Consider the following 15,474-nt stretch of genomic DNA (forward strand, 5'->3'; position numbering starts at 1 on the left):
TGATCCTCCTGTCCTTGGCCCTTCCTGTGGGTGAGCCTGCTGTGTCAGAGATCACACGTCAGACTTTAGAGGAGTGTCCATGGGTGAATCTCAATTCATTTTCCTTGCAAACCCTTTTCTACTCCTCCTCAAAACACATCGGAGGAGAAAATCCGAGGGGAGGGACCTTGGTCCTTCTCCTCTAATAGGGTTGAGAAGGTGAGAAGATAGAGCCCATGTCCTAACACTACTTATCTACAGACTATTTGGTTAGCAGTAGCAGCAGAGTTGGTGGTACAATACTACTAAATAGAGCAATAGGCCAGGGTCAGTCAAGGGTTTCCTGACAGCCTGCTATATCTTATGCCAACACTAGTTTGGCCACATACACACACACTGTAGTCATAAGGGCTACAGTCATGAGATACATTAGGGATTCAAAAGACACAGTTGAGTATTTAAGACAAAACGCCTCCCCATAACTCAACCAGAGGCCAAAGCTGAAATTAAAGGCACCACAAGCCTTGGCAAAGGAGGACATAACTTTAATTCTACAGAATCATACATAGTTTTATACATTTAAATCTCATACAAAAAAATTAATGTACAGGGAGATGAACACCAGTAACGTCTCATAATAAATACTGTAAACTGTGTGATGCGGTGTGCCTGTGGCATTGGGATGCCATACGTTACTATTATGAACCTGTGTGTGCTTCATCTCAGACCACAGGCCTGATACTATCACACATGTAAAAGGCAGTTTGCAGTTTGTGTTGTGTGGGGTCTGATTTGTGTGAGGGTCTGTCATTTCCCCAGACAAGATGAAGACCAGCTGAGAAAACATGTCCAGTCGTGAGTACTATTATTACATTAATATGGCATCATAATCCCTCTCCTCAAAAGCATTGCATAACGTAACAGAGATACAGATGATATATTATATCAATAGGAGAGGCCTATATAAGCAATAAATGTGGTGTGTCAATCACTTATTGACGAAACGTGCCATCCAATTGGCTAATATTAGTCCAGATCGATGGCTGTGGCATGGTCAAGAGTTTCCAAATAGCACGTTACTCATTACAATGCCCCTCTTCTCCAAGCCTTTCACCTCAAATGAAGCGGTCACAATATTGGATTTCATAGCAAAGCTTCTCTTGCTCTCACTAGTGTTCCACCAGACTAGGCCAGTCCTTTCCTTTACATGCGGAAGACTGGAGCTGGGTCTGGGTAGTTTAAGGTTGGGCTAAAAACTCCTCTCTTGGTCATTTGTCTTCTGTTGGAGCAGAAGCCGAGAGGACTAAGTAGAGGTCTGTCTTCTTCTGAAGTCCTTCTGGTCTTCTAGCTGCCAGCATGAGCCTCTCTCCTAACTGTGGAGATGGGTGGGGGCAGTACAGTAAGCAGGAGGAAACAGGTCCATGCTGTGATGAATGACCAAAGGATTTCAGACAGACTGGTCAGGCCCATCAAATTTGGCCGTACCGCCTTAAGTGGTCATATCGGTCTGCTCCACCTTAAATCGCTCTATCGTTAAGAGTCTGTAAAAAATTTAAAAGGATAAAAGAAGAGTGTGGAGGTCACGGGGTCACCGGCTGATGTCGCGGTTTCCCTCCCAGCTCTTCCCCCCCACCGCATCGCCTGCTGTCCCCGATTCGAAGAAAGGGTGTCTGAGGGAGTCTGCCAGGGCCAGGCGCTTAGCGGGCTCGTACTCCAGCATGCTCTCAATCAGGTCAAACAGCCGATGGTGCTCCTCGGCCTCTGACAACAGGTACCTCTGAGAGAGCATATAGAGATGTGATCAGCATAATGAAAATCAGGAAAATGTGGATACTAGATTGGGGGTTAGGGTTCATTTTAATAATGTCTAAATAGAGATTGATATCAGAAATCCCTGGTTAAGCCGACATGAGGGGGTGAATGGGAAGTAGAGGGGAAAGAAGATAAGTAGTGGGGTGATACACAAGGGAGGGAAAAGGAGCTGTTCTCTTACCCGTAAGGGTTTGCAGTTCTCCCTCACGTATCTCCCAGCTGACGAGCTCTCGTCCCAGTCCAGACGGCCACGGTAAAAATATTTCTGCTTCCTGAGTTAAGGGGAGAGAGAAATTATTGCAAAGATTGAGGAAGAGTGGCATATAGAGATAAAAACAGGCCTTATTTTAGGGCATTTTTCACCCTGCCAGCTCCTATTAGTTCTATTGAGCACCGTGGCACCAACTCGCCTTCCGAAATGTATATTCCCAGGCATTGTTCTGCATCACAATGCCTGCTTCGCTATTGCTGGCAATGAGACCTGCCCACGTTAAACTCGTAGGCTTACCTCAGGCAACTTATTATTAACCAAGTTACGGCTATTGGTGAGCAAGCTCACTGTTTGCCTGGGTACACATTGTGTTGCCCCACAGTGCTAGCGATGGCTGGCACATAGCCATCAAACATTTTCTGGTCATGGTTAACCATATTTTTTTTCAGAAAAAGGTGTAAACCTAAACAAAACGTATGTCCCTTTTTCAAGATGTGGCTGATTTAAACAGCCAGAATACATTTTTAATTAAAACTAAATAGCTTATGGGTAATTTGATATGCGTCGAAATCTGTTCGTTCGTAGGCATCGAATTGAGCGAATGCTGCGCAGGTTCACTGAGTTGCAAACCAAATGGATAGGTCTAGCTCATAGTTGCTACCTCAGATTATGAGCCTAGCAAGGGTCACAAATGAGTTTTGTAGTACCCACAGAAGGCCACAGGGAGGAGCAAGCGAGCTATAAACACACTGTTTTTTGCCCTAAAAACCCTAAACCTACTATAACCTATTTTAGCCTTAACCCTAGGTATAACCTATTTTAGCCCTAACCCCTAACAATATGGATAACCTATTTTAGCCTTAACCCTAATTCTTGGGTAGGGTAGCCTAGAACATTTTTAGAAACGATTTTAATAATAATATTACGTTAGTAAATACCATTATAGTACTAAATAGCATTGATTGTTATTTTTTTAATCAAAACCTATGTAAGCATTTTGCTGTTTTTTGTTGTTGTTATTAGTTATTTTATGATAGGCAGAATACTTGATGTGGTTTGAACTGGGTGTGACATAGTAACTCCTATGTGAAAGTCCAGCAATTGACTGGGATAGGTGGGGCAGGTTTGAGACTGATCTCAGGTATTAATAAGAAACATACACTATTTCTCAGCTGCCTCACCAATGTCTTTATGTGAATTAATAACTTTTAATTGCTAAATATTTCCAATAGATGGCAGCACAAGACCACAAAGCATCAGTTATAGTCTATAGCAGCAATATGATTGACATAAAATAGCATGCAACCAAAAACTATGTCCCATGATTTTCTAAAATGGTTACTCATTACTTTACAGATATATCTCTTGTATTAGGCCTGTGTTGCTTTTGAGGGAGCAGAAAAATGTATCCAGGGAAAGAAAACGGATCTTCTGAGATTTCATTTGTGGTCTTATGCTGCCATCTATTGGAATTATTTAGCAATTGAAACAACATTTTTCGAAGCCATGTATTGATCTGACCATCAGTTTCTATACCTAAGGTCACTGAATAAAGTGTATATCCTTACTGAAGTATTATTTACTCAGAATTGCAAAATATACAATATTTGTTAGTTAATTCTATCACTTGCAACCATAAAATAGCCATTTACAGCATAACAATGAACAATGTAACCCAAAGGTTGAGTGTTCGAATCCCTGAGCAGACTAGGCAAACATTTGTCGATGTGCCCTTGAGCAAGGCACTTAACCTCATTGCTCCTGAAAATTGCTCTGGATAAGAATGTTTGCTAAATAAAATAATCTGTCTGTACATTGTAGTGGTTACATTTCTCCAGCCCCATCCTAGCTTTTTAGCCGATTGGTGTTTTAAGGGGGTGTGACTTTGGCAGATAATGTTACCCATCTTAAGAAAGTTTTTTTAAATAATTAACTAATGTATGGTGTTTTTGGTTAAAGGATATATGGACCATTGTTGTCTGGGCAGCGAGCTCGGTTGTCATCGATCACTAGACCAGAAATAGTCAGATGTTTTCATTTTTTCCCTACTTCCTCATTACGCAGACATAAGCACAGTTGACACCGTCGAGGTGCGGATGTTTACTTTCTACACACGTTTTTTTTTCTCCTACACAGTATGAAAAAAAAAAATGTATGCGCTCACTAACTGTAAGTCGCTCTGGATAAGAGTGTGCTAAACGACTAAAATGTAAAATGTTTTTTCCCCCCCAGTTTCGTCCTAAGAACAGATTGTAGTGGTAAAATAAAAAGGGATAATTTATTTTGAGCCATTTAGGGGAAATGTAATTCTAAGCATCACTCCAGTCAGAAGAGGCTCTGCGAAGGTTAGTTTCAATTAATTAGCTATTGCCTCACATTAGTGTTCCAGCTCAGCCAACTTCCTTTGGCCATTTTTCAGCCTTGGGTGAATTTTGACTTGTTCTATTGTCCAGCCTATTACTAACAGGCCCTTTGATGTGGCTTAAACCCACAACTTTACTTTGATGCTCTGCGTCAACAACTAGACACTAGACAAAACAACACTATGGGGGTGTGTGATGGATTACTTTTTGACCTACAACTACACAGATGCACCTGGTCGTGTGCGAGTTCTGACCTTGTCTTGCGTATCATCCTGGAAGGCACCGGCCCCAGTATTCTCTCCATCATGGCCAGATGCTCCCTGTTATCATGAGTCTGAGGGAGGGATGAACAAACAAAATAGCAAAGGTAAATCTTAATGTCATCTCTTTCATCACCATTCATCTCTTTCAGTGTATAAATGACCATAAATGTAGATAGTGGATATCAGCAACTAGACCTTTGCCAACATACAGCATTAGAGACCTCACCTATCTTGCAACAATTTTACTGATAACAGAGTAAAATGTGGCTGAAGTTGAGAGCTTTGAACAGAATGAGCAGAATAGAATGTGAGAGCTATCACCTATGGTAGCCAGGCAAAACTCAGAACACGGAGGACAACCTCAACCAAGGGTTGATCCCAATAGGATTAGCAGCTGTGTTTATCTGCTGCGGTCTCTGGCTCAGAGTGTGCGAATGTATTTGTGGGTACACATGTTGGTGTGATACTGGTCCGATTCCGGGCTGACCAATCCAAGTGACCAGGCAGCAAGCCATTCTGGGCTTCGTTCACTCCTGACAACCTGAATCGACCAGACTCCGAGAAATCTTGGAGGCAGCTGTCGCCACAGACAGCATGGGGTTGGGAAGGGAAGTGGGGTTTTACCTGAAACAAGGTGAAGCCCAGGTAGTACTCGAACAGGATGCAACCGATGCTCCACACATCACAAGGCTGGCTCCAGCCCAGCTCTACAGGACAAAACACAGAATGGGTAAACAAATATTCTGGTGGTTTCCCGGACACAGATTAAGCCTAATCCTGGACTAAAAAGTATTGTCAATTGGCATTCTCCATTTAGCTTGCTTTTCAGTATAGGACTAGGCTTAATCTGTGTCCAGGAAATGGCCCCTTATTGTTTAATGCACATCTGAATTGGTGCTGTGTAGGCTGGTGGAACCGAATAAAAAAGTGAAAAAGCTCAATTTAAAGACCCTAGACTCACACGCTTGCTCCAGTGCTTCGATTTACCAAAAGCAACAACCAAAGTTTCAGCAGCAGCAGCTTTCTGCCTAAACATTGGTTGTGACTTCACAACAAGCATTGTAGATCAAGAGGGTGAAGATTGAATTTCTTTAAATAGAACAAGGAGGCCAAGGGTAAGTTTACACCTTGAGCTTTGAAAGTATGTGAAAAGACAATCAACCCAGCTCAACTCTGAGCAAGCACACTCAACTATTTCTCATCTCATGCACTAAAGCCGGTCAACTGTGCTTAGTGTCTGACTGTGGATTGTTGTTCAGTGTCTACCTGACTGGAACAGAACTGGCAGACTATGGCAGTTCAATGCCACTGCCAAGGAACACCCCCTCTGTTTTAGAATAGCCCTCCTCGCCCAATTGAAGCAACCAGACAGACTATAGCAGTGCATTGCCAATGTAGTGGTTACACCACCCTTAGTTTAGAACAGTCCTCATCCAATTGTTCATCTAACTGGCCTGAAGGAAGATAGGGGTAACTCTGGAGTCTGAAGTGGGAGGTCACTCACCTAGTATGACTTCCGGGGCGCGGTAGTGCCTTGTGGAGACGATGGTGCTGTGGTGCTCGTGGTCAAACGTGGCGCTGCCAAAGTCCACCACCCGTACGTCTGTGCTCTTCACTGTCCGCTCGTCGCGCTTCTGTAGGGAGGAAGGTGAAAAGGACATGGTTTAGAACTTTGTTTTCTTCTTTTTTTTAAAAGGCAGAATGCACAAACTTGATTTCAAACCTCATGAAACAAGTAAAGCTAAACTTTTAGACAAGGGGCTAGTCAGTGACACCTTGATTAGTCCATTCCTGATATCTAGTAACCTTGACATTATCTATTTTCATGCTTCTGACATTAAACCATACCTGTATCCAAACTGAAAATGCTTCCCATTTGTTTTGCTTTGGGACATTTAGGCCTAATCATCATTTGCACTTCAGGCAATATCTGACTGCCAAAGCATTTGCGATGACACTCAGGTTCTGTCCCAAATGGCAACCATTTCCCTATGTAGTGCACTACTTTTGAACAGGCCCTGGTTAAAAGTAGTGCACTATTAGGGAATAGGGTGCCATTTGGGATGCATCCTATGAAAGCAAAACAGGCTCTGCAGAAAGCCTATTATCCTGAGGTCTGACTCCTCGTCTCACCTTCTCTACGTTATAGGTCATAGTGAAGTCAGAATTGACAAACAGGATGTTTTCTGGCTTCAGGTCTGTGTGCGTCAACTTGGTATCATGAAGAACTGTGAGGAGAAAATCCCAGTTAAAATCCCAACAGCCATTCACATTCGATGGTGGTCCACGAAAAGAGCACTCTTCTAATAGGTGTGTTTGAACCAACGATGCCCTTATGTGGCTAAAGGCTTCTTATTGCAAACAATGGTGGCCTTACATTCCAATTCCAACCTCTCTCTAGGTGAGTAAGGAGGGGGAGGCTAAATCAACAAAAAGGAATGAATGAAGGATTGTGTGATGGTAGTGTTTGGGGTCTATGTAGGGCATTGGTTGTTGGAGTGAGACTTATGCCAGTTGGTAGGTCATGTTGAAATTGTTAAAGAGAATGTGCTCTTGATAACTCATCTGGTTAAATAAAGGCAATAAATACAAGATAGTAGCGTAATATCGGAGTGCACTTACAATTGACAGCCAGGCTTTGGAGCGAGAATTATGACTAGTTGACTGCTAGTATCTGAGTGCACTTATCTCGGGCTGTTATTGTGAAAGAAAATGTGTTCTCAATGACTTACCCGTTTAAATAAAGGCAATCATTTTTAAAAATAAACAAATCAATATATAAACTTACACTTGACAGACAGGCATAGCTGGTAGGCCATGTGTCGGACCTGGGCGATGGAATAGGGCAGGTAGTTGTTCTCCTTGAGGAAGTCGAAGGTGCTGAGGGCCAGCAGCTCAAAGGAGATGCACATGTGGCCGTGGTAGTCGAACCAGTCATACATCTGCACACACAGGCTGGGAGGAAAGATGAGGAGAGGGGTTACATATTACATGTAACTAACAAAGCAAACATAATTCAATAAAAACAAAATGATACAGGATCGTGTGTAATCAGGTTTTTTTCTGGATCAAAAAGGTGTTTAGGTGGTGGGTGTGGCAATGGGCATGGTCAGCAAGGCTGAATTTCTGAGGCCCCCCATCTCAGTGATGTAGAGAAATGCTTGCATTTTTAAGCCAACTTCATGCAATTCTACAGATTTATCCATGGAGCCGAGATACATTTGTGCAGTTTTAATGCTAATTTCCTGCAATTCTAAACAGTTTGCCATGGAGCTGAGAGAAAATTGTGCAGTTTAAAAAGCTCAAAATGTTAAACCTAATAAGCCTCTTTTGCTCAAACCTAATAAAATCAATACTGCTAAATTCATTGTTTTTGGAATTTTCAAGTCTCCCTGACTGTCTAGCTTTTATTTTAGTGATTGTTAGTTCTCAAAGATTATATTACTTCAAAATATATAGGTCCATTATTTTCTACATACTTTATATCTGATTTTAGTCATTTAATTTTACACTGAAAGTGTTTTTCCATTCAGAAAAGGAATGTAATTATTTGTTTTTAAAAAGTACACTGTTTTGACTCAGCCGACCTGAAAAAACGCTTAGGTGGCCCGCCCAAGTATTTAAATGGCAGAAAAATCCCTGGTACTGAACAATACACCGTAGTGGTCTGAGTCAGTAGTAGGCTACTCACTGTTTGTTTTCCGGGTCCTTCTCATTGATTCTCTCCAGCACATTGATCTCCAGACGAGCTGCTTCCTTGTATTTCTCCACATTTTTTATGATCTTCAGAGCAACAGCGGCCCCTCCCCTGTAAGACACATACAGTATGCATGACAAAGATATAACTAACCACACCACATATGAATATAGACACACAATACATGAGGGAATACCTTATGGTGCAAAGCTGTGATTCCCTAAAGTAGGTCCATCTACATAACCCAAGTTAGTGCCGTTGCTTGGGAACCTGGTGTCACAGGTTTGGTAGCTAAAAAAAGATGGATACCCTAAAGATAGCTTTTGAAAACAGATATTTCAGTCTCTTTAATTTGTCCAATTCTATAACCTTGTTGAGAAAATAGGGTCTCAAAGCCATGCAATTCCACCTTATTTCATACAAGCAAACTGTATTGTGATGAGTAAATTATATTCCCTTGTCCTTGCATGTTGATTATGCAACATGTTATGTTCCCAAAATTAAGTATGGCTTTATCACATTAAAGTTCAAACTCGTATTGTGCTTAAGGGAGCATAGGCAGGGACATTAGCAAGGAACAAATTTGCACGGGGTATCATTGCCGCGCATGGTTTGCATTTCTACTGGCACGGAGTGACGACGCTCTTCCATAATTAAAGGGAGGGTGAGCGAGGCAGAGGCTGCGTCCCAAATGGCAACTCATTTCCTTTATAGTGCACTTCTTTTGACCAGGGCCCATAGGGAAGCACACAGAGGTCTATATTCAGCCTAAGTGCAGGCGCTAATCCACCCTCAGCAAACGGCCACGACATGATGGAATAACAGGATCAGCTGAAGGAGGAGGGCTCTAACTCTAGAACTACTGTTTGTAAATAGTAAACACCTAGTGCAGGGAGAGGGAACACTTAAGAGAAAAAAAATAGGACTCCGGAGGCTTTAAAGGGCCACCAGCTAACAGTCAGAGCAGTTGTTTTTATGTGGATACATACCGACGATGGTCAATACATTGCATCACCCTCCCAAAGGTGCCTTCCCCCAGAGTGCTGACAATCTCATCTGGAAGACAGACAGAGCGGGAAAGAGAGCGGGAAAGAAGGGAAGAGAAGAATTAGACATGTGGACCAGAGCAGGGACACCAAGGCAAAAAAAGTGACAGGCGTTTCAATGCTAGCACCCATCCCCCTTTTCAGGTTGTGGACAAATGGAATGCCTAAAGAAAATCTTTACTTTTACACGGTCCTAGATAACCTATGATAATTGGGGTCCACACACTACCAGAACAAATAATGGGAAAAATTTAGAGTGCCCCCCAGCAGCCTATAGGAAGGAAAACAAAAAAGTATATTCCTACAGATGTTGTGGTGGTGTGCCTATTTTAGAGCAAGGGCGTCAGGAGGGAGAAATGTGTTGGGTTTTACTGGTTAACCTATGTAATTGAAAAACCCACTCAAGCAAAACTTGTGAAATAAGTGTTAATGTGCACACTAAGCAAATAAATGTGGTTTCAAACTGGAAGATAACATACAAGTCATGCCAGGGATGCGAGCTGGAAAATGGTAAAACTATATGTTAAGAGGTGGGTGGGTGTTATGAGATCATGGATCATAATGTGGTTTTTAACCATATAAATCATGCTCTTAATTTACCACTAAAAATAATTTTATAAAGTGTAGCATCAAAAATGCAACACTGCAGACAACTTAAATGTTGTAGAGGCCCTATGGATGTTTACTAGGTAGGCCTCATGTTAGTTTTGAAGGAAAGGGCTAGATGAGGGGTTGGAAAACTATTCAAAACATAAACGTTCCTAATTGCTTTTCCCAATGAAAGTATTACTAAAAAATACATGTATTTAGACCTGGACTTGAGTTTAAACTAAAGCGCAAGAGAGACAATTAAGAAGTTAAAAGGATATGCTGTGTTAGGGAAAAAATCTAATATTTCTGATATAAAACCACAGTGGGATAGCCTCAACACAACGAGCAGTATTTATCTAAAACCGGTATCCTCAAAAAAATGTGTGCTATCCACCCTGCTTTTTGAGCTAGAGCCAACAGCATTCTACCATGGCATCATCATCAGGCATTCCCCTGTCAGTGAATGCTCTATGGTTTTAAATACTCATATGGAGAAGGGTTACGATAGAGTAGTGGCAGTGAGTACATCTCTCTTGCAGGACGTCCCCACTCCGACAGATCAGGTGCCCTTCCTCGTCGTCCCTCACACTCAGTGCCCGCGTCCGGCTGTCACTCCGCTGTTTTCAGCCCCCACGGCATTAGCAGGTCACGACACGACCGACAGGGGACAGGGGGTTTTCAGGGGCAGCCGTAGCCACGGCGATGGAAGGCGGCACAGGTAGAGGAGGAGGGAGGAGGAGGGTGATGTTGTAGTTGACGTAGTGGTTGTAGGTGGGTTTGGTGGTCATAGGGCGATTCGTATGACACCACGTGAGGAAATATATAACGATAGGGATATAGTGCAAGGGAACAAGTCAAAGATCACATTTTGTCCTCTGCTTCTCTCCCCCTCTACCTTTTAACCCGTGTTATTACAAATAAGGAAGCAACCTGCATATCCATTCATGAACAAAAAGCCAATTCATAAAATACCAAAAATATCTACATCAAGCTATGATATTGCCCACATAAAATGAAGCAGAGTACTTCCCAAGAAAACAAATAAAATGAGAGGATGATAAGGCAATCAAGCAGAAAATAGTTCTTCAAGATTAAAATCAGTAATACATAGATACATCCCACCCTATGGTCCCCTCTCTCATTTGTCTACTTAACGCAGAAGGAGAGAATGTGGATTATGCTTTATCCACAACGTGTGTCCAAAAACAGTCAATGTCTCACTACACAACACATTTTATGAGAAGATTGTAGAAGGTAAATCTGGAATTAACTAAGACAAAACTATTCAAATCCTGCTGACAAAAACAAAACAAAAAAGATTGTACTACTTACCAAGTCCAGGAGCTGTGGACAAGAAGGTTATAGAGAAGTAGAGACAGAAAGACATGAGGGAAAGAGAGGAGTAGAGAAAGATAGAAAGAAAGGAGCGGGAGGGTTAAAGGACAAGCTCGGGCCGGGCTGTACTCACCGAGGAGGATGGGCTATAGGACCTGGTTCTACGCCGCCTTCGTTTGTGCTTACGCCTGCTGCCCTTCCTTCGGTACGACTCCTCCCGTTCCCTCTCGCGCCCCCGCCGGTAGTCGCACATGTTCGGTGAGAAGTCACGTGCGTAGTAACCGTCGGCTGCTGCTGGTGCACCTCCATGTTCCCTTTCCCGGTTTCCGCGGTCTCGTTCGCGGCTCTGGTCCAGGCGCCGGTAGCCCTCACAATAGCGTCGGTCGTATGGCCTGCGGTCTGCCGAACGATTATCGTAGCTGCAACAGAAGCACCCAACACAACGGGTTAGAGCAGTGGTGTCTCTGACCATTTAAGGCGGCACATTGCTGAAACTCAGGTTACACGTTATTCAATGAATGCCATCAGAGCACTCTGATACTGGTACATTAACCTATTGAGAGTTTAAAAAAAACATTTATACCAGATAAACTAAACTATCATACAGTACAAAAGCTTCCATACCAACTATTTAGTATGCAAGTACACAAATATAATACAACCATACAAACACACCTCCTGGAGCGAGCGTAGCTTCCCTCCTGTCGGTTTCCCCGTCCCCTTCTGTCTCTATCCCGGTCACTGCTAGAGGAAAAAGAGGGCGATCTGCGGTGCCTCTGCTTGCGTCCTCTGTCTCGGTCTTGATAGCTGCTCCGGCTGGCCCTTTCTGAGGACGGGTACCGTCTCGAGTGTGGCATCTGTGACAAGACATATTACTTGGTATTTCATTGCAGTTGGTGAGGGGTTTGATTGCACTCAGTAAGGAAGGGATACACAACAGCTGCATGGTGGGGGAAAGGAAGAAAACTAGTCAAAGCAAACCAGGTGAGGAACAGGTGGTGGAGGTATCAAATGTAACATTTTATTCTGTACAGGCTTCCTTTTCACTCTGTCAATTAGGTTAGTATTGTGGAGTAACTACAATGTTGTTGATCCATCATCAATTTTCTCCTATCACACCCATTAAACTCTAACTGTTTTAAAGTCACCATTGGCCTCATGGTGAAATCCCTAAGCAGTTTCCTTCCTCTCCAGAAACTGAGTTAGGAAGGACGCCTGTATCTTTGTAGTGACTGGGTGTATTGATACACCATCCAAAGTGTAATTAATAACTTCACCATGCTCAAAAGGATATTCAATGTCTGCTTTTTTATTTTTACCCATCTACCAATAGGTGCCCTTCTTTGCGAGGCATTGGAAAATCTCCCTGGTCTTTGTCATTGAATGTGTTTCATTGCTTAACTGAGGGACCTTAGAGATAATTTTATGTGTGGGGTACAGAGATCAAATCAAATGCGGGTGTAGCGAAATGCTTGTGTTCCTAGCTCCAACAGTGCAGTAGTATCTAACAATTCACACAAATCTAAAAGTAGAAGAATGGAATTAAGAAATATATAAATATTGGGACAAGCAATGTCGGCGTGGCATTGACTAAAATACAGTACAATACAGTATATACAAATGAAATGAGTAAAACAGTATGTAAACATTATTAAAGTGACCAGTGATTCCATGTCTATGTACATAGGGCAGCAGCCTCTAAGGTGCAGGGTTGAGTAACCGGGTGGTAGCCGGCTAGTGATGGCTATTTAACAGTCTGATGGCCTTGAGATAGCAGTTTTTTTGTCTCTCGGTCCCAGCTTTGATGCACCTGTACTGACCTCGCCTTCTGGATGATAGCGGGGTGAACAGGCCGTGGCTCGGGTGGTTGATATCCTTGATGATCTCTTTGGCCTTCCTGTGACATCGGGTGCTGTAGGTGTCCTGGAGGGAAGGCAGTGTGTGCCCCCGGTGATGCGTTGGGCAGACCGCACCACCCTCTGGAGAGCCCTGCGGTTGCGGGAGGTTCAGTTGCTGTACCAAGCGGTGATACAACACGACAGGATGCTCTCAATTGTGCATCTGTAAAAGTTTGTGAGGGTCTTAGGGGCCAAGCCGAATTTCTTCAGCCTCCTGAGGTTGAAGAGGCGCTGTTGTGCCTTCTTCACCACACTGTCTGTGTGGGTGGACCATTTCAGATTGTCAGTGATGTGTACGCCGAGGAACTTGAAGCTTTTCACCTTCTCCACTGCGGTCCTGTCGATGTTGATAGGGGTGTGCTCCCTCCGCTGTCTCCTGAAGTCCATGATGTAATTTAATCACGTTAAACACCAGTGGTGGAAAAAGTACCAAATTGCCATACTTGAGTAAAAGTAATGATACCTTAATAGAAAATGACTCAAGTAAAAATGAAAGTCACCCAGTAAAATACTACTTGAGTAAAAGTCTAAAAGTATATGGTTTTAATGTACTTAAGTATCAAAAGTAAATGCAATTGATAAAATATACTTAAGTATCAAAAGTAAAAGTATAAATAATTAAAAATTCCTTATATTAAGCAAACCAGATGGCACCATTTTCCTTTTTTTAACCGTTAACCAGGGGCACACTCCAACACTAAGACATAATTTACATATGAAGCATGAGTGTTTAGTGAGTCCGCCAAATCAGAGGCAGTAGGGATGACCAGGGATGTTCTCTTGATAAGTTGCTTGAATTGCACCATTTTCCTGTCCTGCTAAGCATTCAAAATACTTTTGGGTGTCAGAGAAAATGTATGGAGTAAGAAGTACATTATTTTCTTTAGTAATGTAGCAAAGTAAAAGTGGTCAAAACTATAAATAGTTTTGTAGAGATACTTAAGTACTTTACACCACTGTTAAACACTATTTCACAGAGTGAGTCCATGCAACTTATGACACTTGTTAAGCAAGACATTTAAACTTTTCATTTTTAATTAATTCCAAAAAATTTCTAACAAAATCATTCCACTTTCACATGATTAGGTCAATACCAGTAGGCTAGAGACAAAAAATCTAAATGTAATCAACTTTAAAGTCAGGCTGTAACAACAAAATGTGGAAAAAGTCAGGGGGTGTGAATACTTTCTGAAGGCGCTGTTAGGTTGGGGTGGCCTTTTAATAGCTAATGTTACCTAGTTGGCTAATAAACCAACTACTGTCCCTAGTTAGTTGATGTTACCTGGCTAAATGCAAAGGTTAGCTAAGTAATGACGTGAGTTAATCACTGTGCCAGTTTAACTAAGTGTGATAGCTAAAGACATGGGATGACCAAAAATGTGTAGTTAGACAACTAGTTAGCTAAGTATCTTGACAAATGGCAATTTGTTGAGTCAGACTAGCTAGCTCACTAGCGACAGTATTCAGACAGTCGAGTTGGCTGGCTATACTAGCTAGCCGACGCCATGATATTTCGCAGAAATGCACCAGTCACACGAACTGCTTTCGTGAATAATTGCATAAAAAGCAATTTTGTTCAGATAAATAAATATGTTTGGCTAACTATCTGACAATATGTAGCTAATAGATATTTAGTTCGGCTGGTTAACTAGCTCCCTATTGCTAGCATTGCATTGGCTAGCTAGCTAATTTGACCGCCATTTTACATAGCGTTACCTAGCTACTCGCGTTCGTTAGCTTTGATGCTAGCTGACTATAATTGGACTCGCGTGGATCAGCTTGACATTGAAACCCGAAAACAATGTCGTGCACACGTGTATTTCCATATTATTTTACCGTTTTATCAACCAGGCCTGTGTGCTTATCCCACAGGAAATCCGTGTTTGCGCTTAAATTCTTCGTTTTCTCTTCACCATCTGTTCAGCTAGCGCTCTAGCTTCGTACGAACCATCCTGATATCGCGAGCTTACATTCTGTTTCGCTATAGAGAAACATAATGTAAGCTCGCGAGATCGGGATGGTTCGAAGCTACTAGCACTGCTCCCCACACGTAAACAACACCTAATTAAAACACACTCTTCCAGCCGCAGCCAGACCACAGAGCTACTGTTCCGTCTTTGACCAGAGCCTTCTTCACAAGTGCGAGCTAGAGCCTTCACTCATGTTTAATACCTTTACAAAAGTTTTTTTTAGAAACAATTTCAAAATGTGTGAATATAGTTTACAGAAATATTATTCTGGCAGAATACATTTGCAGAATAAATTAAGAATGCTATAAA

At 42.3% G+C, this 15,474-nt stretch overlaps 1 protein-coding gene across 4 annotated transcripts; it reads right to left on the reverse strand.

Moving 5' to 3' along the window:
• Positions 1–503: 503 nt before the first annotated feature.
• On the reverse strand, positions 504–15,155 carry LOC311118333 (dual specificity protein kinase CLK2-like). 4 transcript variants are annotated; one of them, XM_084157615.1, is made up of 14 exons: positions 15,032–15,141; positions 13,118–13,571; positions 11,973–12,154; positions 11,431–11,716; positions 10,489–10,579; positions 9,315–9,381; positions 8,320–8,436; positions 7,417–7,583; positions 6,762–6,856; positions 6,133–6,262; positions 5,253–5,335; positions 4,620–4,699; positions 1,973–2,063; positions 504–1,756 (listed from the first exon to the last, which is right to left on the reverse strand). In XM_084157615.1, the coding sequence occupies exons 3-14, from the start codon at positions 12,152–12,154 to the stop codon at positions 1,568–1,570; spliced, it is 1,578 nt and encodes a 525-aa protein (XP_084013741.1). In that variant the 5' UTR covers positions 13,118–13,571; positions 15,032–15,141; the 3' UTR covers positions 504–1,567. The 4 variants fall into 4 exon arrangements, with proteins under 4 accessions (XP_084013741.1, XP_084013740.1, XP_084013743.1 ...); XM_084157614.1 differs by lacking the exon at positions 13,118–13,571 and having other exon boundaries at positions 15,032–15,155; XM_084157617.1 differs by lacking the exon at positions 10,489–10,579 and having other exon boundaries at positions 15,032–15,155.
• Between the last annotated feature and the right edge of the window lie 319 nt (positions 15,156–15,474).

This window comes from Coregonus lavaretus, assembly GCF_964263955.1.
Source record: "Coregonus lavaretus genome assembly, chromosome: 3".
Taxonomy (NCBI): Eukaryota; Metazoa; Chordata; class Actinopteri; order Salmoniformes; family Salmonidae; genus Coregonus; species Coregonus lavaretus.